The sequence below is a fragment of the Chaetodon auriga genome, chromosome 12 (genome assembly GCF_051107435.1).
Source record: "Chaetodon auriga isolate fChaAug3 chromosome 12, fChaAug3.hap1, whole genome shotgun sequence".
Classification (NCBI taxonomy): Eukaryota; Metazoa; Chordata; class Actinopteri; order Chaetodontiformes; family Chaetodontidae; genus Chaetodon; species Chaetodon auriga.
In genome coordinates, this window is record NC_135085.1 from 21,270,001 (window position 1) to 21,292,864 (window position 22,864).

General features: G+C 45.5%; 2 protein-coding genes across 3 annotated transcripts in view; one reads left to right on the top strand and one right to left on the bottom strand.

Annotated features, from left to right (window-relative positions):
* Positions 1-17,350, top strand: part of zzz3 (zinc finger, ZZ-type containing 3) — a 17,501-nt gene extending 151 nt beyond the window's left edge. The window contains exons 1-12 of one of the 2 annotated variants that reach the window (XM_076745109.1): positions 156-217; positions 5,044-6,982; positions 9,389-9,527; positions 10,524-10,671; positions 10,757-10,869; positions 11,579-11,650; positions 11,932-12,033; positions 12,441-12,536; positions 12,760-12,909; positions 14,220-14,354; positions 15,091-15,191; positions 15,669-17,350. In XM_076745109.1, coding sequence (XP_076601224.1) covers positions 163-217; positions 5,044-6,982; positions 9,389-9,527; positions 10,524-10,671; positions 10,757-10,869; positions 11,579-11,650; positions 11,932-12,033; positions 12,441-12,536; positions 12,760-12,909; positions 14,220-14,354; positions 15,091-15,191; positions 15,669-15,813 — 3,195 coding nt within the window. In that variant the 5' untranslated portion in view covers positions 156-162 and the 3' untranslated portion in view covers positions 15,814-17,350. Of the gene's footprint in view, positions 1-155; positions 218-5,043; positions 6,983-9,388; positions 9,528-10,523; positions 10,672-10,756; positions 10,870-11,578; positions 11,651-11,931; positions 12,034-12,440; positions 12,537-12,759; positions 12,910-14,219; positions 14,355-15,090; positions 15,192-15,668 lie in introns of those variants that run through there. The other variant, XM_076745110.1, reaches the window with a different exon arrangement.
* Positions 17,351-18,388: 1,038 nt separating this feature from the next.
* ak5 (adenylate kinase 5) overlaps positions 18,389-22,864 on the bottom strand; it is a 65,358-nt gene continuing 60,882 nt past the window's right edge. Inside the window, exons 12-14 of the mRNA XM_076744429.1 lie at positions 21,020-21,136; positions 20,412-20,606; positions 18,389-19,133 (exon numbers count right to left, since the gene is read on the bottom strand). Of these exons, the coding sequence (XP_076600544.1) occupies positions 19,068-19,133; positions 20,412-20,606; positions 21,020-21,136 (378 nt within the window). The 3' untranslated portion in view covers positions 18,389-19,067. The remainder of the gene's footprint in view (positions 19,134-20,411; positions 20,607-21,019; positions 21,137-22,864) is intronic.

A 22,864-nucleotide genomic window follows, 5' to 3' on the forward strand; every position in this document is an offset into this window, starting at 1 on the left:
CACCAAAAATGTCTTTGACCGGCATTGTTGGAAGTACACAAATACATCGCAAAGTTATGCGCGGAACAATCAGCTAGCTTGGCTAGCTAATATTAGGCTGCTGCGGCTAGCCCTAGCTGCTAACTGGTTACCAGCCGCCGTTATACTGTTTGGTTGCTAACCATGCTGCTTCTGTCTGTGCGCAGCAGTTCATATGCAAACCCCGGCGAAACACAATGTTAGTAGCGATCACATTCATCAGTATGTGTATTATCTGTGGACTTAATGCCTGTACCAGTTGTCGAGCTAGTATAGCTAGCCTGTATCCGATGTTAGTAAGCTAACGTTACCGGAGGGGCTACAGGTTAAATCGCCACGATTCTTTTCTGCACGATGCAGTTCATAGGAAAACTAGCCGAGAAGAACTAGCGAAGGTAACGTTAGCCAACTTGGCTAACTAGTCGTTCACAAGAAAAAAGAGAATGAACTTGGTTAGACTGTAATTAGTGTACTTGTTCGTTGGGTGTCATATGAAGCGTTCAAGATAATATTTGAATTACACGGGTGCAACAGTCTGTAGTTTGGCGTCTCAAGCGTTAATGTTTTTTATTTAACGTTAGCCATGAGAGCTAACGGTAAGTTAGTTTGCTATGGTTAGCCCGCTAAACAGCAAGCTAGGTCAAGTAACGTTTGCTTGGAAGTTGGTCTGTGCTAACGTTTAGCCTCCTCGCCAGCTCCGTGAACCAACTCAGTTGTTTTGACTAAACGTGTGGTTGGACTTTTAATCCTGAACTTTAAAGTTCACCTGCTGCAAACTAGTGTTAACTTAGCCGGCGGCACGTGCAAACGCAGCGTTGTCTAGTCTCTCGTGTAACAGCATCCTCCAGCCCCCAACTTTGCCGATATTGTGCTCTGAGCTCACGGCAGCTGATTAGCCGGGATGTTGGGATTTGAGCGATTCTCATCGGTATGTATACCAACACCAGACCGTGGATTTTTTATTGCCAGTAGGCCCCGTGGAAGTGTTGAACTACAGGTCAGCAACAGAGATGAACAGTCCAACGCGACGGTAAAACAACACAAGGCTTGTTTGTGTGTAATAACATACATTTCGGAGCGTAAACTCAGTTACGGACGTTAGCTTAATTGGTTTGCCAACAATAGCCTTCACGCTTAGCTTGCAATGTGTGTGTTTACTTGTGTATAGCTGGAGTTTAGAGCCTTAAAGCTCAATGAAACCAGTGTTTCGCTAATCATGGCAAGTGACCCATTTGTAAGTCCTGTTCTGTCATGATCATAGTAGCATAATCAGCACGTGTTAACATAACTTAACAACCAAACACGCGCTTTGGTGAAGAACAGGAAGTGGTTTGATTAAGGATTACAGTTACACATGGTTCCTGTCGGGGTAGCTGCACTGACTAATAACATACACTGGCTTGACACTTTGAAAATGTGTGGTTAAACTGCTGCCTCTAAGTAGAAGCATTTTCCTGTCTTGTCAAGATCAATAGCCATACCTAACAGTATATTCTGATAAGACTGTAATGAACTTTCCCAAACCTTATTACTATGTACTAACATACTAAAGATGAATTAGTACCTGTGGGGTTAACTGGGACCCGGTGTGCTGAGGTGGTCCTTGAAAAGGGAAGGATAGTTTAATCTCACTTGTATTTATTCAGTAGAAGTTATCACAGTTAAATGTTTATACATGACACCAAAAATACCCACAAAAACTGGACATTTATCTTTGGAATAGTAACTGAGGACTGTTCACTGTCATATAGCCACTGACAGTAGAGAGTGAATACAACTCAAATGCTGATCTGTGGTCTAAACCCTATTGGCTTTTGACCTCATAAAACAAAGCAGTGTCCACTTACGACTCCTCAGACATTATAGTCTTAGTGTGGACACAAGTTGTAAGCAGTTCAACCACAGAGTGGTTTATCTGTATGACATATACAGTAGTCATAAAAAATAAACATAATTTTATTTAACATGATTGTTTTCTTTTGTAGTCCTGCAGTACTTCTCTTACCCCACATTTATTATCTTCTCCAGGTTTGGAACCACTGGCCTTCAGTATATCTCTTTTAATGTTCAATGTGTGTATACATTGGGAAACCTATTTTGGCTTGTGGTTTCCTGCTAATTCTCTCCACATTTCACAGTCAAGGAGACCCCTGTCGTTTAATGAGTTTGTGAATGATTGGCCTTCAAAAAGACCGTTTTTGCATATTTACTTGGTAACAGTGTGGAGTGGAAAAAAGCAAGCTATCCCACATACTGTCCAACCACTTGCACTATTTTACGACATTCCAGTCATTGCACCTCTGTCAGGCATGTTTTGCATTAGATTGAACCTAAACTTAGATTGGGTAGTCTTTTTCAGAGTAATCAAAACTTTTCTTATGTTGTTTCATTGGTGCAAAACTTTTATTCTAATTATTCCAATCAGCACCTGAAGGCAGCTTTCGTTTTTTTTATTGATTTTCGAAATTTTCCTGTTGTTATTAAGCTAAAATGTAACCCTGATCATCATGAAGTAGCGATTACTTTTCTGGTTTGTGAGAGGAGGTCAGATGAGCAGGCTTAATTAGTTTTGTCTGTTTGAGTCAAAGGGTGAATACGCAGTCTGAAGAACCTGCCCCCTGCTCCCCCTATCTGTGTTTCTTTTCTTTCTCTCTCTTATTTTATGCATGGACAAATCACATTAGCTTTCTCAGCTGGAGTCTTTAGCAGAGTGACTAATATGTGCATGTGCTAGTGCTTGTTCCAGGTGACTAGTATGTTCACTCCCTGAAGGAATATTATAAATGTATTTTTATAGCAATAGTAGTCTCTGCTTCGATTTTACTATGTTAGCACAGTGTCGGGAAAGGGAGCGATTGTCCCAAGATAGGAAACAAGGAGCTTAAAATCAGTTTTAACAAAGGTTGGCCCACAGATTGACGCACATGGGATTGATGTAAATGAGCGCCGTGTCCACAATGCTAATTGGTGCAATAATTTTCTCTCCTCTACAGTCTGTGACTATGTCTCATCTTCTGCAAAAGGACACCATGTGAGATCATCTCCCACTGAATGTCACTTTAATATGACCTTTACCGCGTCTCGTTTTTATTGTCCTCTGTTGTTAGATTTATTATTTGGAGCCATCATCTCTAGACTCTAGATGATGAAGGATACTTCACTGGCAAGGGTGTGCGTGTGTGTGCATGTGGTGTGTGTGAGAGAGACATGTAATCTCAAAATTCCTCCCTAGTTTCATTAACTGCATGTTTACATGCACACAGAAAACTTTGTTACTAATTACTGCATTCCTAGATTAAATTTATAGATGATAATGGTTATAGTTGCAGATTTGCCCACTTGATTGTGGAGTTAATGTCTGGAAAATAGAGTGACTTTGTTTCCTGTTTATGTTTCTTAACATTGATGGGTTTCCAAAGCAACCTTAATGTAACCTCTATTACTTGGGGTGGTATTTGTAATGTGAAAGCTACTTTGCTATTGTGTTTTTAGTCTTCCATGACCGCCAGCCATGGTGGCGTTTTCAGTTTTGTTTTTTTGTTTTTTTCAAACAACATTGCTTTGTGTCTCCGTGACCTTTATGCTATGTACAGGATAAAACACAGAGAAAGCAGAATAAAACTGCATGCATATAAGTGTGTGTGTGTGCCTGCGTGTTGATGAGTATCTCAGTTCTGTTTATCAAATTTTGTTTGCCTCAATAACAGCCTTAGTGTGAGTGAGATAAATGTGAGTCAGGTAAAGGTTTTTACATAAATGAAATCGGTAGCGTTTGGATTGTGTTAATTTTCAAGTTCACACTTAAAGCCAGCATTTCTTTTCTCATGTACAGTAATGTACTTCATCTGCGGGACACCTCTGGCGACACACAGAGTGAGTTTTGGAAGGCTTTGTTGTGCCTAAAATTGAGTCAGGAAGTGAATTGTCATGTCCTAAGCTTCTGTGGTTGTCCACGCTCTAAGCCTGTAAGCCTTGTGTGGGATTCTTGTTGTCTGAGCATTTCAATTTTTGTGCGTTCTGATAAGTTGTGGATGGATTGCAGCCTGTTAGTCCTCTGGCACACCTGTTATAAAGAGATAAACAGCCTACAGTGTGTGATGACAAACTTATGCCGGCAGTGTTATCTCCGCTGAATTGGGTGTGACAATTACCCAGTATCCTCTGTGTCAGAAATCAGTCAACCAATAAACCATATTCATTTTTTGTGTGACAGAAAGAGCAATAATCTCTGTAGGGAGGAAATAAATATACCCTCACTGAAACACATGCATTCTGTATGATGGCTTTTTTTTTAAGCATTTCTGCTTTATTTTTGATAGTGACAGCTGGATAGAGTCAGGGAAGGCAGGGGGTGAGAGTGAGGGGATGACATGCAGCGCTGGGCCCGGGCTCGAGTCGAACCCGGGCTGCTGCAGTGAGGACTCAGCCTTGATAAGTGGTACAGAATGCACTCTACCAGGTGAGTGCCTGGGGTGCTCTTATGATGGCTTGTTTATTGGATTATTTTTGGTTTTAATTCAAGCAGTTTACCTTTTTGTTAATCTTCTTACCAGATTTTGGGGCTTTTCAAGGCTTAAAATGCTTGCTGCGCTGTAGTCACCTTTATGTCTTCAGTTACCAAGCACATACAGATGAGCCTCAAAGCTGTGACATTTGTGAAGTGTCAAAAGAGATTTCCTCTGCCAGTATAAGATCTTCCACCCTTTTAAATGTAGTAGGAAGGTCTGTAATTTGTACAGACATGGGATAAGACATCTAATTTTGCCTGTGGACAGAAGGTGTTGCTTAGCTACAATGACAGGAGAAATCAATATCCCTCGGTTGTGAGCTGAGATATGACCCAAGCTGTATTTATCAAAGGTCTGTTGCTGAATGCTTTTGTTTGAAACACCTGAGGGTACCATTGAGGCTTTATTTTTAACTTGGCTGACCAAGGTGTAACCGATTGAGCTATAAAGATTTTAAGTTTCCAGTAATTATTTTGACATAATGAGGTGCATGTATCTGTCTGTGTCTGTTTTACAGGTCCCCACATTCTGCTGCAAAGGAGAGAGCACCAGGATGAGGAGACTGTAGGCACCCGCCGTAGTATGGCCGCGTCCCGTTCCTCGCGCGTCACAAGGTCGTCAGTGGGGCTCAATGGATTGGATGAGAACTTTTGTGGTCGAACCCTCAGGAACCGCAGCATCGCCCAGCCGGAGGAGACCTCAGTGTCTCCGCTACCGAGGGCCCGCTCCCCCAAGAAGAAGCAGGAGTCGAAGCAGGATGCCAAGCAGGAGTCAAAGCACGACGCCAAGCAAGAGTCGAAGCATGACTCCAAACAGGACTCAAAGCAGGAAACCAAGCAGGAGTCGAAGCAGGACGCCAAGCAGGACGCCAAGCAGGACGCCAAGCAGGATACCAAGCAGGATACCAAGCAGGAGTCGAAGCAGGACGGCAAGCAGGACGGCAAGCAGGAGTCGAAGCAGGACGCCAAGCAAGAGTCAAAGCAGGACGGAAAGCAGGAGTCAAAGCAAGACTTTAAGCAGGAGTCAAAGCAGGACGCTAAGCATGATACAAAACAGGATGCCAAGGAGGACATTCAGCAAGATGGCCACCAGCAGGCCTCGTTGCAGGGGAAGTTAACTGACTCGAATGCTTCTCCAGCTGAGGCAGTGCAATGGACCAGCTCCAGGAAGCGGGGCGTGTCCTGTTTAGAAAAAGACATTAGTTCTGAGAAGTCCGAGAACTGTGATAGAGGGAAGGGAGTGCGGGATGCCTGTCCTCAACTCAAAAGGGCCAAGCGGTGCTCCCGCTCTGGAGAGTCTCAGGGACACGAGGAGGACCCTGAGCTTTTGAAACCTGAAAGTCCAGTCTCTGTCCCAGAGCCTAGCAAGGACAACAGTTGTGAAGAATTTCCCAGCCAAAACTCTGCTAACACTTGTCCTGCCTCACCTGTCAGTAAAGAGGAAGGTGAGCTGACGGGGGGAACGGCAGAGGATGGTTATGTGGAGTGTGATGGGGCAGCTCAGCCCCCACATGCTCACAAGGCCTCTAATGGACTCAGAGAGAATAAAGCAGAGGAACCTAGCACACTCACTGAAGAGCCTAGCGCAAATCCAGCCTCTGTCACTAACTGCCCATCGCTGCTCAATGGTAGTCAGGCGGGGGCTCCCTCATCCCCTGACCCCGCTGTGCCTTGTAGAAACTCTGTCCCTGTGCAGATGGAGGTCTCTGGCTCAGGGGAATCGCCAGCCTCATTTGCGCCAACATTTGAGTCTGTACAGGAGGATCCTGTCCCTGAGTTGATAGTGGCCAAGGAGCAGGAGGTGGAGGAAGTGGAGGTTGATGTGGTGGGTGACACGTTGTGTCTGGTCCACGAGGAGCAGGTGACAGAGAGTGAGAATGATACCAATGGTCGGCCGCTAACACCGGTACATGAAGCTGCTGCCTCCACCTCCTCCACTACCCCTAACATGAACAGTAGTCCAGTCAACAACAACAGCAACTCAGGAGAAACTACACCCCCGCTAGCAACAACCCCCTCCCCCACAGAGCCAGGCTGCAACCCCTCAATATCCAGCACGCCCCCCTCTTTCACAGAGCTCTACGAACACAGATACACCCTACGGACTTCACCCAGGAGGGCTGCCACTGGTGGCAAGGCCTCCTCCTCCAAGCTCAGCTCTCCTCCCAGAGACAATGGTCCCTTGAGGGAAGAGGGGGAGGTGGTGGTTGGGCTGGAGGAGGACTGTCCTGTCGTGGAGGAACAGGTTCCCACAGACTTTGTTGGCCCCTCCAGTGAGGAGCCGGTCTCCGTGGATCCTGGGCACAGGGCAGGTGATGAGGAAGGTCTGGAGGGCAAAGAGGCTGAGAGAAGCAAGGAGTTGATACGGAGCCAGGCTGCAGAGGAGGAGGAGGAAGAGGAGGAGCCCGATGTGTATTACTTTGAGTCGGACCACCTGGCTCTTAAACACAACAAAGAGTATGTGGGAGCTCCCCAGGGATTCTGCTCTCTCCTCTCCTTTTGTCGTGATGTAGCTCTCACACATGTTGATCTCTGTGTTCTGTGTTTACTGAGTTACTTCTGCTCTTTGGTTTTGAATGAAATGAATTTGAGTTGAGGAGGATTTTGTATACGCTAAGAATTTTCTGCTGATTTGAGAGTGCTGAACGTTGTAAAACCTCAAGTATATTTCCGTTTAGTCTTAGTGTTAAATACACTGGAGAATCAATCAATGTCAAACACATAATTAGACTATATAACTGTACTTGTATGCAGATTATTCAGATCATTCAGTAGTTCTCAGCCCTTTTGGCTCTGCGTCTTGCTGTGACCCCTCCTCACAGGCTGAAAATGTGTGAAAGCTAATCTGGGTTTTAACACCATTAACGCACGGGCGACTGTTGAATTATTTCTGTTATTTTTGTAGCTTTAGTTATTTTGGGACTGCTGGTGAGCATCTAATTAAAGCTCCCGACTTATTGTTCAGGTTTTACATGTTTCAGCCTTTAATTTTCACCTTCAATCTGGTGCTGTCATTGTGTGAATTGGCTGCCAATTGTCAAAGCCTGAGGAGATTGGATGTTAAAATTACTCTGCTAATTGCCTCAGTTCTCTCTTTTCTCGGCAAAAAGAGTTGTTTTAGAGGAGAAGGGTATGTCAGTGTGGGGCTTTGTTCCTAGTGTTGTCAGTGTCATTCAAAATGGGATGTTGATGTTGGTGGACAGGTCCCATGCTGCGCTCAGTCAGGCACTGCTAACTGCGCTGTGGCAGGTCATCTGATTCATGATGCATCTTCATATGAGGAGGGGCGGAGGGCCGAAGGGGCTTTGAGACATAAGCCGAGAGGTCTCTTTGTCTTTGACACCAGTGCTGGTGAATGTTTCAGATTTGAAGAATGGCTTTAGATTTCACTGCTCTCGTATTTCAAGGTAATTCAATCAAGTTTCTCTGACATGCCAAGTTTGAGGTTGTGCTGAGTAAGGAGAATTTTTGAAAGCTCAGATCAATACAGTGAGGAGACATTTTCAGGGAAGCATGACTAGGCATTTTAGGGCTGCTGAATACGGAGAAATTGACGTTGTCATGATTAATGACGTGTATACAGAACATCTTGTATTTGCATCTTTGCAAATTTGTCTGTTTTGACACAGTTCCCTCTACCTCTAACATCTAAATATTTCAAAAAGCCACCTCCTGTCTTTGATTATCAGGCATTGACATAGCAACACTATTGTCCTGGCCAGGTTTTCATTTGGCACAAGTGTTTGTCACCTCGGGCCCAGTAGGTGGCAATGGAACACCAGGCTTGTCCCTGGACGCCTGGCCGGAGTCCAGAGTGCTGAGGAGCAGAGCCAAGTTCTCCTCATTTCCCTAAAACAGATTAATGCATAGATCATCTGTTCATCTCAGGGAGTCAGCATGCTTTCTTTTGCAGAGCTCTTACATTTGAATCAGAATTGTTCTCGCACAGGAAATGTGCAGTAGTATGTTTGGGTGCCGCTCCTGCTGAGACAGGGATTTACCGTTTGCATTGAAGCACAACACGCACTGATACTGCACAAGGTCAACAGAGCTTCACAGAGTGGAACAGGATTGGTGTCTGTAACTAATGAAGGGATATGAGGTTAAACACAGTTGATGCGTTTAAAAGTATTGCTTGCAGGATTTTCAAACCACCAGCAGCTGTTGAATAAATTGTGTCCTGTGCATTGATTTTCATTCATGTCCTGTTAGGGGAGATTGATCCACTCTGCTTCACCGAGCACCTGCATTAGGTTATAGCCTTGTGGGATGCTGTCACATTCGTGTCGATTCCTCTGGCTCTGCTCGCACTGTAAGGCCTCTGAGTCAGTACCACACTTAGTCATTGACAGCTCAGTTCGCAGATCTCCTGTTGCCCCGGAGGGTGTGAGTAGAAAGGTCAGCCTTCTACAGAGCAGAGGGTTCCTCAAGCACTGCAAAACCCAAATGTTTTGTCATGAAAAAGGGTTTGACGTTGCGATGAAATCTTGCTAATCTGCACAGTAACACATCAGAAAGGTGTAACGTGGTTGAAGTGCGTTTTCTCTTTCCATTTGAATGTTTGTTTACCTCTCTAAGTGACTCTAAATGTGTTTCCCAAAGCAGCTGTTCGAGATGCACAATTTTTAGCCACAGCCAAGCACACAGAAACGCCTACAAACACATTATTTACAAAATAGGTGGAAAGGATTGGAGAATGGTGCAGGTCCTGTGCAAGCATTTAGGCTCTCAGCAACATGGCTGAATTATGCATGGTCTGGGGTCTAAAAGTTTGATGCACTGCAGCATTGCAAGTGTCAGGTTAAATAATGTAAGCAGTCCCGGCCTCACACTGTTGTCTGACCTCTCTTCCCTCCATGTCAGTTATCAGAGGCTGCTGCAGACCATCGGAGTTCTGGAGGCCCAGCGCACGCAGGCCATCCTGGACCTGGAGACGTTGGCGCGTCACCAGAGAGAGGCGCTCGCCGATCCCATTGGCTTTGTGGAGCAGCTGCAGAAACGGGTAACAAACATCAACTCTTCCGTGTTTTAGCACCGAGGTCGCATTATATTAAGAGGTGTTTCTAATATTCTGCCTCATCTGTGTCAATGGGAAGGGAACACCTCTAACCATTTATAGACCTGTAATTGAATCTACGTATTTCCAACAATGTCACCAAAAACAAATGATGAGCTTTGTAAAGATAGATGTTATGGCAGAGCTGACGGCGTTAGATTATGCTGCCACTCAGTGTTTTTAATGTGTTCGACAAGCACCTTATGCACAGGAGTTGTATAAAATCTTCAAATACAACGTGCCAGTTAAAATGTAGTCTCTGCATCACTCCCTCTTCGAGACATGGCACGTAAGATCTTGTTCTTGGTTTTTGCCTGAGGAATACCTCTCTGGTTGAGACGCTGCTCGAATAAATATTTGGGAGCTTGTAAAATTCAGTGTGCAGACTCTGACTGCTTTTCCATTGTTGGACCCTGATTTTGTTCTGCACCTGTTCACAACTGGGCCAGGATGTGCACACTGTCTGATATTCTTCATCCCGTAAAATATAAAGGGAACGGAGTTAACGCATTAATGCGCTCGGGTAAATGTAAAAGCTAAATACAATCAGAACACCTGCTGTAGGTGTCGAAGCATGAGCTTATGTTAATCTGTTTGCCCAAAGGATGATATTGTGCATGCGAGACAAAGAAAATGAGGCTGTGAAATCTTGCGGTGAAACCTTGTGAAGGATCTCTGTGGAAAAATCTTCAAAAATGAGAGTAATATGTGCTAACTTGAATCATGTTAAGCAATGAGCAGACCTAAAGCACATGTTACAAAATGATCAAATCATAAGCACATCAAACAGAAGAAGAAAGTGTCCCAAAACAACTAAAAGTTAGCCTTACAGTGCTTATTGGTGTCTCATATGTTGTCACATTCATGTGTTGCAGTATGGTTTGTAGGAGTCATGAGTTCATTTGTTAATGGATCGTGACCCCCGTCCCTTATGACCCTCAGGTGAATTTAGGCTTGCCGTGTCCTCAGCGAGTGGTCCAGCTCCCGGACATCGCCTGGGAGCAGTACACCTCAGGCCTCGGCGACTTTGAGAGGGAGTTCTGTGACAAGAAACGCAAAACCAGGCGGCTGAAGCTGATCTTCGACAAAGGCATGAATACATGTTATTTATTTATTTTAAAAAGAGAGATTCTTCTCCCATGTAAATACTAATTCTGCTCATTTTCTCCCTCCAGGTTTGCCTGATCGACCAAAAAGTCCCGTGGAGCCCAAGAAGGAAGGCGAATCCTCCACCATGTACTCCTCTCTGCCCACTAGTGACGCTCCGGAGAATGGCAGGCAGACACAGGTATGGCTCTGCCTCCCTGCTGAAATTATCTGTACAGCACGCACTGCTGCTGCCGTCACAGCTGCGATTGTTTCCCCGTTTGTCATTAGTGAAGATTCAGCTGCATCCGTCCCTAACTGTAGCTGGTGAGTCACCCGTCTCTTGCAGGTTGGCCTACAAATCATCAGGTTATTACCATTTTACGCTGCCTGGCTTCCCTCGGCCTCGTCTCCCCCATTCTTACACCTCAGCTGAGTTCAGCGAGCAGCACATTTGAGCACCAAAAATGGTATCTATGGAAACATGAGGATCCCACCTCTCCCACACCTCTGATTATGTTTTATTTTTGGCCTCCGCTATGCTTGTGGGTCCCTTCCCACATTATATGGGCTCTAAGATTTCACTTTTAGTTGATTGTTGGGATTAAACAGTGCCAAGCACACGGCTCCTCTGTTAGTCCTCTTACTCTGCCTGTTTATAATGTGCGAGCACGGTCGTCTTCTCTGTGGCACTCTGAATCCTAACAGGATTTTGTTTGTCACTCAAAAATGTGCCTGTTTTTCTGCGTCTTCCCAATGACGCATCTCGTGTCACATCTCTGTCTGTCAAACTGACAGATTCAGTGTGAAAGGCAGTTCATATGCACAGATCTCTCCGAGTGGTGCAGTGCCCATTATTTTTGTATCGTCTTAGTCTTTTGACGCGGCTGTCACTCTTGTTTTCCTGACAGATGATCAGGGGGAGGATTTGTCACCCAAACAAGCCTGACACGTTTAACCAGCTGTGGACTGTGGAGGAACAGGTAGGTAGCACGTGTGTAAGATGTTGTACTATATTTTAGCAGAATGATATCATCAGCCGGTAAATAACCGAGTAAGTGCAGAAATGCTTGATGAAACATTTTCAGGTTATTTCCAGATTGATTAAGTTTTTAATAAACAGCCCAAATGTTAACAGTTAGTGCTGCTCATCTGCTCCGCAGGTCGTGCATGAATGGCGTATATCTGACTTGTGATTAAAAGCATATTAGGTTGATTAAACACTGATTGTTTATGGAGTAAACGTGTCCTCTTGTTCTGACAGAAAAAACTGGAGCAGCTTCTTGTTAAGTTCCCTCCCGAGGAAGTCGAGTCCAGAAGATGGCAGAAGATCGCTGATGAGCTGGGCAATCGAACAGCAAAACAGGTGACGAAGGGAGTGAAGATCCACAGGAACAATGCTTGTTTGATCCACACTTAGTTCAGAATATTTGGCTCATTTGCACATTTGAAAATGATTTAGAAAAACACCAGACTTTAAGCTAAACAACATATTTCCGTTGTCCTTGAACCGGTTGGACCTGTCTGTTTTTGTTCTGATTTGCATGTTCTGACATTGATAAATCTGTGTCTTTACTATGGAAACACGCTGTTAAATGGAAGAGTGTGGAGTGTACACTTTGCTCTGTTAAAAGGCAAAGACCGGCTTGTGTGTGATAACTGCACCCCCTGCAAGTACCTGGATCACACATTTGCGTGACCTCAATTACTTCAAGCAGCTGTTCCTCAGCTGGAAATCGTTAACGCCGCCGTTTTCCTGTGAAAACTTTCCAGGTTGCCAGTAGGGTTCAAAAGTACTTCATCAAACTGACAAAAGCTGGTATCCCTGTGCCTGGAAGAACACCCAACCTGTGCATGTACACTAAAAAGGTATTCACCACACCCCTTAACCATTGATGCTTTCTGTCATGCAGACAAATGCTGTTTTTCTGTTAATGTTCCGGACAGTTCGTTTCATATTGTTGTGTTTCGACACTAAATGGATCTGAGTCGTGATGTTATTGTGCAGAGCTCAACAGATACTGGATGTTTGTTCAACATGTGGGAAGAATTTCGGCAGCTAGAGTGAAACTGTACCTGTTTTATTCCTCAGGCGTCCAGTAAGAGGCAGCACCACCTTAACAAGCACCTGTACCGACCGTCTACTTTCCTGACCTCCTATGAGCCTCCGGTCTACATGGATGAAGAAGACGAGCGCTCGGCGTATTACAGCAGCGTGCAGGACCCCTCTGCTGATGACTCGGTCAGTCCCCCGTCACGCCACAGAACGCTGATAACCGTGCTATTTCTTCTTTTTCCTTTTTTTTTATTACCTATGCTTCTTTTTGCACACATCCCCACTCCCATTCATTTGTCCTGGGAGATTATCTTACAACTGATCCGATTCCTTTTTCCTGTCACCAATCACCGACCAGACTGTGGTGCTTTGCTGCTTAATTAAGCTAATCACAAGCTCACATTCCCTCTTCTCTCTCACCGTCTTTCCCTCTCCTCCTCGTGTAAGCAGTGACCTGTAAGCTAAAGACAAAGAAAAGCTGCATGTCATTGCCTGTCTCGCCTGACTGGTCTATTGAGATCTATTCCAGAGAAGGCGAAATAAGCAACCTTCGCCTGCGCTCCCTGCCTCGTGACTCAGGGCTGCCTTCATAGGAACACCTTTGGATGAAATAAGGCGTTTGGCTCTTGATCATGCACGTCTGTATCCCCCCCCCCCCCCCACGCTTCAATCAGGGCAGCGTGTACTGCTGAGAACGGCTAAATCAGAGCAGGGGGTCCGGCCAGCCTCGCCTCTGTTTCCATTTGAACTGTGCAGCTCCTGACGCTCGCCGTTACCCGAGCGCTGACATTTTCTTTCTACCTCTTTGATGGCAGTAACCTTTAAGTAAAACCGGGTCGCTGTGCCCTGCTGAGAACACAGGCTGCTGGCTCCACCGGCGCGTTAACAAAACCTCTGACGCCGCCGGTATGAAGCAAAGTCACAAAGGTGTTGCCAGCATGGGCCACAGTAATTTCTCACTTCACCAGGTTGTCCCTTAGTTTGTCCGTGTTTGCAGGACGGGATGGAAGTCTGCTGAGGACAAATACAGGATTCTCAGAAAGCCGTTTCCTGTCAGGACCTGGAGGCGTGACTCGATAGTTTTGTCAAATAAAATCTTGCATTTTTACGCTTTTTCGTTTCTGAAGTTTTCTCTCTCTGTAAGCAAGTGGAGTTAGCAGACATCAGGCGTCTTTGTGAAGGAGACAGAGGTTTGCACTCGTGTTCTTTCAGCCGAAAAGACAATCTCTGCCACGTTGCTGCCTAAACGGAAGAAAATCCATATTGTTGTTTATGGATACGTTGCTCTTGTTCAGCTAAAATTAGGTTGATCGATACTGGCAGCACATTGTCTGCAGGGTATAAAACATCCAGAGAATATCATTATCAGACTGGAGTCACATAGAGACGTTTTGTCTGTGCATGTCCTGATGCCTATCAGTCATCTCCTCTGCGTCTCTGTCTTTCTGCGTGTGCACGTTGATGTGAGTGTTTGTCTTTCCTTCCCTCAAACCCAGGACGAGGAGGCGATACCTGTGGAGCTGAGAGATTTGCCAGAGTACAAAGAGCTTTTAGAGCTGAAGCGACTGAAAAAACAGACGCTCCAGGAGATCCGAGAGGACAAGGCCGGGGCGCGGCACGTCGGCTACAAGGTGAAGCTTCGCACACTCCTGTACAGCACGCTGACAACAGCACAGCCAGGCCTCTGTGTACGCATGTGCCCCGAGTGTGTGAGGGGGAATGAAATCACATCCTCAGTCAGGGATTATGTGGTAAACTGGTCAACGGAAACAAAGTCTGTATCTCAGTTACAAACAATGCACCAGCTCTGACAGTGTGAGGAGCATGTTCACACTGTACAGAGAACAGTGTGTTCAAGTGTGCTGAAAATGGACCAAATCCTCCTCTGAATTGCTCGTGTTTTGAGTGCGATGTAGGCTGATTCTTATCCCACAGTGCAGCGTGCAGTAAAAATAGAGGAGCCTCTGAAACGGTAAAATCATGTGTTGGCTCTGGCTACAGCTTGGAAATGAAACATTAAAGGGTTAAATCATCCAAAATACAGATTTTATTTTTATTTGTGACTTGAAATTAGCAACAAATTACAACAGTTAAAGCTTCATTTACATTTCACATTATTAGTATTGTACTTTAGAGTGTTACTGTAGTATTACCTTATCTGAAATACTACATTATGAGTGATGTATGAAGAATTGAGACACTTTGATGTGACTGTACAAAAGAAATCAGTGTTTGCTGCTGTTGTTCAGTTCATCAACAACAGCTTTCACCAGCATGTGAGAGTTTTATACCGTGTAAAAAAAGGTGTGTGTGTGCGTGCGTGTGTGTGTGTGTGTGTGTGTGTGTGTGTGTGTGTGTTTTGTGCAGTGTGACGTCTGCGGCATGGAGCCCATCCAGGGGGTGCGGTGGCACTGTCAGGATTGTCCGCAGGACAGCTCAGTCGATTTCTGCTCCAACTGCTCCGACTGGTGAGATCCTCCATCTCTGTCAGGACGCTGAAATGATCACATCCAGAACTCGGAGTTGGGTTTGAGCACAATGAAGATGTAGATCATAAGATATAAGATGGACTTTTTCATAGTTTACCGTTCATTAACTCTCCCTTTAATATCTATGGGCAGAAAATTAAATTTAGCTGATACTGATCTGTATCTGTAGTGCGATGTAGTCTTGTTTGCTTATTTAAAGTGCTGTGACAGACTGAAAATCCCCTGAGTTACTGTCATAATCCAACATGCTCTGTGATTTTAAAAATGTATTGATAATCCACAGCTGGGCCTGGTGCTGTCAGCAGGTATTGATTTTAAACACGCAGCCCAGCTGAAGGAAAACTGTTTAGTTGCTCTTTTTCTGGCATTCATCACTTCACTACATGATGGTTAAACTGCCAGCGCAGCGCCTCCCACACTCACAACGTTTTCCCTTCTTTCCTGCTCGTCCTCCAGCTTGTTCAAGACCGAGACCCACAAGCCTAACCACCACTTGGAACCGGTGCACCAGCCAGACACCTTTCTGGACAGGGACTACTGCCTGCCGCAGAGCACGGGCTACAACTACCTGGACCCTAACTACTTTCCAGCCAACAGATGACAGGGTCCCAGGCGCCTCTAGCTCCAGGCTCTCTCCACATATCCCACAGGCCACTCTGTGCATGGCTCCATCCTCCAAGTCCAAGATAACCGCTTAACCCGCCGCCAGGCAGGAAGGCCAGCAGGCAGGCAGACAGCCAGGGGCCTCAGAGCAGACCACGGTGCTGCTGGTGGGGCGGGCTGTAGGTAAACTGGCCTCCCTGACTCAAGCGAAGGGGCGGCCACGTTGGTTCCTCAGAACAAGGGGGCCCCGCTCCACCTCAGCCAGGTTAACCAATGGATCTGTGATTTGAAACGATACACTATAAAAAACAAACAAACAAAAACATCAAAATAAACAGAAGGCACACCGACATTCCCGAGCTCTGTGACTCCAGGAGGGCTGTCCCTTCTCCCCCTCCCCCTCATCGCCCTCCACTGACCTCCCCGTGCTGCTTTGAAACTGGAGAATTGACGATCGGTCTGGTGAAGCGCCACCTAACGGAGGCGCGTGGTCAATAGTGGACTGTGAAGTCGTCAGCTGAGATACACATAGGTGGTTCGTATGCGTGTATGTGGTCTCCGTGTTATGCAAGAGTGAAAAATGTTCTAGCTAGGTATCCGTAGATTGAGTATTTATGAGCCGCGGCGGCCGCAGCTCCCGCCAAGAGAAGCCAGGCGGCGTGGAACCTCGAGGGCGGCGTGTTTTCCGCTGCAGACCGTAGGAGGTTCTGCCGATCCACGCGACGTTCTGCAAACAGACCTGGATTGTGCGCCACGTTTCAGCGTGGCGCCGTCCCCTACCACTGTCACACAACGCTGCTGTCTTACCCCCCCCTCACCTTTCAGACACACACTTGCATCTGTATTCCTTTCCCTTTGCTCTCTCCACTAAAACATGTCTAACAAGGAAGCACTACAGCACGGAGAGCAAATGTTTTGAAGGCAGAGCTGCAGGCGAACAGGAGCGTATGGAAAGTACACCAGACTGTGTTTTTGTTTTCATATTTCTTTCTCCTTCCCCGACGTGTGCTGTTGTTGATCATGTTGAGTGTACAAGTATATGGTGAAAAGTAGCCAGCGCTAGTTGCTGTGTGCCATTTTTAAAAGAGAAATTTGTTTTATTTTTTCTTGGGTGGGGGGGTTCCACCTCTGAACCTGGCCACAACTTCTCCCTTCCTGCGTGGCGCCATCGACCCACACTGTCCCACACGATTGATCCGGTCATCACGCCTCTAGATCTTCTTTAATTTTGCAGTCCACTTTAAAAAGGTCCATTTAAAAGATTGTATTTTTATTAATCTATTTAAAAAAAAGAATTGAGGTCGAGGTTGGTGCCTCCACAGTGGAACAAACCCACACAATTTTATACACATAGATTTTGTTGTGCTTGACTAGACACCATTTTGTATGGTTTTCGTCTCCTTCCCTCACCCCCTTTGCCCTGCTTCAATATCTGTGTATAACAGTCTGTTCTTATGTAAAAAAAAAAATAATAATGTAAAAAAAATGCTAGAGGAGAATTGTGGAAATAAAAGTATGTGAAAATAGTGTTTCTACACCGCTGGTTCCTGTTTTATTATTGCTGAAGGTCACTGGGAGCTGGTTCGCCCTCTGATGTGAGGCTGCTGTTTTACATCACTGTAGTGTGAATGTCTTTTCTACTTGACGTTAATGATTGATGGTTGATGGATGTTTAAATATCGAATCCTTGTTTTCATCCAGAATATCAACTCGAGCTGACGCTTGAATTTGTTTTGTCCAAAATCAGAAGACGGTCATGTTTGAGATGCTGGAACCACCAAACGTTTGACAAATCCATCATTTTCTGCTAATTGTTGCAGCACTCTAATGTGTTCAGGACAGTTAGCACAGTAAACTAAAGTTTGAATGTCGGGCAGAGCCGGACAGCTGCATGAGCAACACCAACTCATTTAAGGCTTTCAAGGAATTCAAAGGCTCGTGATAACATGTTATATATTTTCATAAACTTCAGACAGTGAAGAGTTTTTGATCCGATGCGCCTGTCAACCCCAAAACTTCAGCACAAACAGAAAACAACGAAGCACACTGAAGATGGAATCTGTGGTTTCACGAGCAGAGAAGCTCAATGAACGACTGAATTTATCACCTCGACAGAGTGAAAAGCTGTTTTTGTGCTTCTGTGGTTTCCTGAAAAAAGGCATGAAAGGATTTTTTTACGGAAAGAAATCGGTTTAGAAACCAGGTGTCAGGATGTGAAAATGTTCAAGTGCTTAATTTCTTTTTTCTTCTCTCCATTTATCCTCCAACATGTGACCTTTGGTGGTCACTTCAAACACTGTGACGCATCGGCGGCCGCAGTTAAAGGTCGTTTTGCTGATGATGGATCCGTGTGAGGCATCAGCTTCAAGGCGAAGCGCAAAGTGTGTTTCTGTGCCTTTTAAACACACTAATTGCTAAAACCCTTCCGTTACCTTTCATGTAGTTTCATCCCCGTTGCTGTGATCTTCTCACCAGCAGATGGGGCTATCAGATCAGCTGTGACCATTCCTTGTGCTCACACACACACACACACACACACACACACTAAACACCAAAGCACACACTCAGAAATCCTCCGTTTAGCAAATGCACTGGCTTTATTGAATGTTAAATACCAGACTCAAACAAGCACCTGTACGATGAGCTCGGAAACATACAAATGCGATAATTTTTAATACTCTCAATTCTTTTCTGCTTTTTATTCGATGCACAAAAGGCAGTTTAAGCTTGATTGTAATTCTTGCATGCTTGTTACAATAGAAAACATGAGGCTGTGCATGAGAGCATGAGCACACATTGACATTTCCACTTTCTAGCGTGGCGGGGACCCTCTCTCAGCTCCTCCTGGGGGGGGGGGACTTCACATTCAACTAGAAACATGCTCTCAGTCACAGCAGGGAATGCGATTTTCTCAGTACGGTTATCTGCCTCGGTCCGGCAGTTGGCAGCATATATTGAGGTCGATGCAAGAGTGAGACAAATGCAAGTAGGTGAAGCAGAATGTGACGGCCAGGCGCTTCGTCGGTGTCAGAAAGCAGAAAGGTTGCGCTGATTGCTGGGAGTGTGCGGGGACATGCATACCACTGGAGTTCAATGAGCGTACTGTGTGTCTGGTTGCAGGTGTGAGGGCATGTGGACGAGCCTCCTTGGAGCGATACAGCATAGAGATGGAGCAAGAGAAGAGCTTCACACGTTGGACCTCCTGGACGGCAGAGCTCGAGGCGGGAGGCGGCGCTGAGGAGACGCTGGGACTCAGAAGGCCTCCATCGCCTGGCAGATCTGGGCGAACACTTCCTCCGGCGACCTCTCTGCGTCAATCTGCGGACAGGGACAAACTGCCTGAGACGAGGCCTTTCAGAAGCCATCAGCGTCTCGACGTGCAGTCGAGGACATCGGATGACCTCAATATCTGCTGCGGCGTTCGAGGCTCACACACCTGATGTGCCATTCAGACGTTCAAACGGCCTGTTTTAAAGGCTCAGTTCGCCCCAAACGGGAATTCTGTGATGGTCTACTGACCCCTCATGTCAGTGGAGACGTCGGACACACAGAGTCAGCCCCTGTGCTCCCACCCCCGCCTCCAGCTGATGACAACATCTGCCAGCTGCTCCAAAAATACTCTAAAATAATCACCTCTGCAGAGCTGTGTAACTTTATTGTTTTTAGCTTAATTAACTTTGTCTCAGAAACTTGGAAAAGAAGGCTATTTACTAATTATTCGTGTGTTTTATAGACAGATGGGTGACAAATCAAAGGGAGGAACCTGAATTACTGAATGGATAACAAATGCAGATGCTTCCTCACACACACTGTGTGTACATACTACGTCTGTCATTTGAGAATATCTCCATCAAGCTTCATTATGTACCTTCAACTGTTCTCTTACAGCTCCATATGTAACTCACTGTGTGGAAGAAATACATAGAAAACAAATACAAAGAATTAAAAACAAAACGTACCTACCATGATCCAACAAACTCACTGTTTACTACATGAAAAACTCTAAATCAGAGACATTTAGTCCACTTCAAAGCGGCTCAAATCATGCATGGAGTTAAAAATCAGTCATTACCTAAAAATATCCAGAGGCTGTTTAAAATAAGCCAAAGTCAATATGATCTAAGAGGACTAATGCGAAACAATCACTGTTTTCCAGTCAAAGGGATATGAAACATGTAGCACACTTAGTGAGTCGACAAAAGAGCTTCAAAATAATTTCCCTGAACAAATAATAAAAATGCATCATCACTGAGCCACACTGTCATTAGTATGAAAGGGTACAGGACGCCGCGAGGTTTTAGTTATTTCTTTATTGACTCAGTGTGAGCTGTTTGTTTTATTCTAAGGGATTAAATAGCAGTCGCTTTATCTCACACCTGTTTGGGACTGAAGAAGTGTTTAGTTTAATATACTGCACACATACACACATAGTTTCTGCCTTACTGTCTCTATTATCAACTGCAGTTCAATTTCACTTAAATTCAAATTTGCTGCAGACGTCAAAGTCACAGGTACACAGGTAAGAACACACACACACACACACACACACACACACACACACACACACACACACACAGGTAAATGAAGCAGCCTGACCGTGTGCAGCAGCCTTTTGCCTTCGTAATGAGATGCCACCTCCTGGCTGTCGCTGCAGAAGCTCTCGGCCCTCCTGTGCAGGACGCCGTCTGTGTCAGAGGCGGGGCGGAAGGCGGGTCTGCCACAGCTCTGCAGACGGCTGGACATGGTGTCGGCCGAGCAGCTCAGCAGGAGCACCGCGCTGGGCTCCCCCACCTGACGCAGGGCACAGGACAGGGAAGGTCAGCATCTGACGGCTGTGACCCTCAGGCTTCAGCCCTCCCTGTGCTTTATACTGCATGTTACTGTTCATCAGCGTCACTCTGCATCTGTCAAAAAGTGACATTTCCCTTCCATTCCTGCTTTTTTGTGCCGAGCAAATAATTGTTAGTCTGAACACGTCAATTCTGCTTGTCGTGCGTCCCCATTGTCTCCACAGCTTTCACTCCTGCACTGACACCCTGAGTCATGTTTAATTACATTTTGCTCACTCATGTCAGTTCTGCACGTTAAACAGTGTTTCTAAATCAAATGAGCCGAGTTTCGTTTGTCGTCTGCTTTCTCCCTTTGCTCTCATTAAAAACTGTGTGCATACGTGATTTAAACTTGTGTTAAACTTGCGCTCTGACCTTGGCCTCGTACTCCTCCGCCTGCCTCAGGTCTCTGGGGAAGCCGCTGATGACGAGACCTTTGCCCTGCCGCACCGAAGACGCCACCGCCTCACACAGCAGCTCCAGCAGGGTGTCCTGGAGATCAAACACAAGCATTGACCACCAGCTTCACCACAACAAGGTTCGTGTATAAAACGACTCAGATTCATACAGAAGCAGGGACATCTATGTGTCTGTATGTAGCATTTGTGTGAGGCCTTACATTCAACAAAGCTGGACGTACATGTGACTCACTCTACTCACTGGAAAACAAATCAAGCGCACCCTTTTCAATGAGCCGGCCTATTTAAAACTTTGAGGCTCCACCTGCCTCTGCTTTGCTGCCCTGCCGCTGCGGCGCTGCTAGCTTGCTAACGCTACTCATGCTGCTACAAACACCTCCTGCTGTGTTTGCTGCACTTTATAATGAAGCTAACCTGCTAACAACCGCATCATGTTGCTTCAGTGAGCTACAGTTCTTCCATACTAGCTGTCCACCTCTGAGGCCGCTCCAACCTGGGAGGTACGTTAGCTTGTAGTAACAACCATACCCGCTACAGGCTAAAGGCTACAGGCTAAAGGCTTTACTCTGAAATTCTGGGATCACGGCTGCACTTCACGAGCTCTGGTAAGTGTTTGCTGTGTTTTTGCTCTGTTCAGTCGCTGTTTGTGTGGATTACTGCTCTCTGAAGTCTGCTTCTGGTTGCCTTTGTGCCTGCTAGCTGCTAACTACGCTAACTTTGCTCTTAAGCTGCTGCAGCTGCTGAATTTTCCTTTCTTCCGATTGTTTGGTGCATTGATTATGATGCCTTCGTGGGCTGCGTTGCTTTGTGCTGTAACATTATTGACGGTTGCTTTTGTTTTGGGTGGTTTCCTATTGACCCACACTCGGGCTTGAGTCTCCAGTGGACCCTCATATTGTTGCCTAAATTAACTTCAGGGACATTAAAAAACGAGCATTGCCCTGTCTGATTCATGTGAAAATCAATACTTCTGTCACTCATTTGTAGTTAATCCACACATTTTAAATTCAGCCAAACATTAGATTAGTAATTCTACTAATCAATATTCAATATGCAGCAGCTTTCTGTGGTGTACTATTCCTCGTGTCATAATTACATTACAGTTCCTGTTTATGCTGCAGCACTCTCAACTAATGGATGTTTATCTGCTGCTTATTAACGCTACAATTGCTTTCAGAAACAAGAGAGCGTCTTGGATTTTAATATCCTGAAGTTAAGACTACCTTGGTGCACAGCTGACTGCTCTGATTGCTGCATATCAAGAGGATTGCAGGGTTTAGATTGATCCAGGCCTGCTCAGCAGAGCAGAGGTTATTAGGTCAGCTTCGCTCAAAACAACACGAAACTCCTGCGATAAATCAAACCCTCATGAAGGTGCTTGTGATCATTTCCCCCGTCCATTTATATCAGTCAGGGTAGGCTCGATATTACAAACGCTTCTCAGTCTAATAACATGTGATTGAACGGCAGCACAAACTGCCGCCACCAAAATGACCATAAAGTTGAATCAACACGTCCCTGAAACAGTTTAATCAAAAAGTAAACATAATAACCGTCATGAAGGTGGGATTTATCGCTGGACTGTTGTATTAGACTTCATTAGTTTCAGCTCAGTGTGAGGTCCCTAATAATCTGGCAACTGAGTGTACATTTAACCTCGTCGTCGCTCAGATATCGCTCTGTCGTCAAAGAACAGATGCTTGACGCTCCAATCGATATGTCCCTGAGCATCATTATTAACACTGATGTTACGTCCTTTACTGATTTTTGAAGGGCCTTCTGGCATCATGATGTTGGTCTT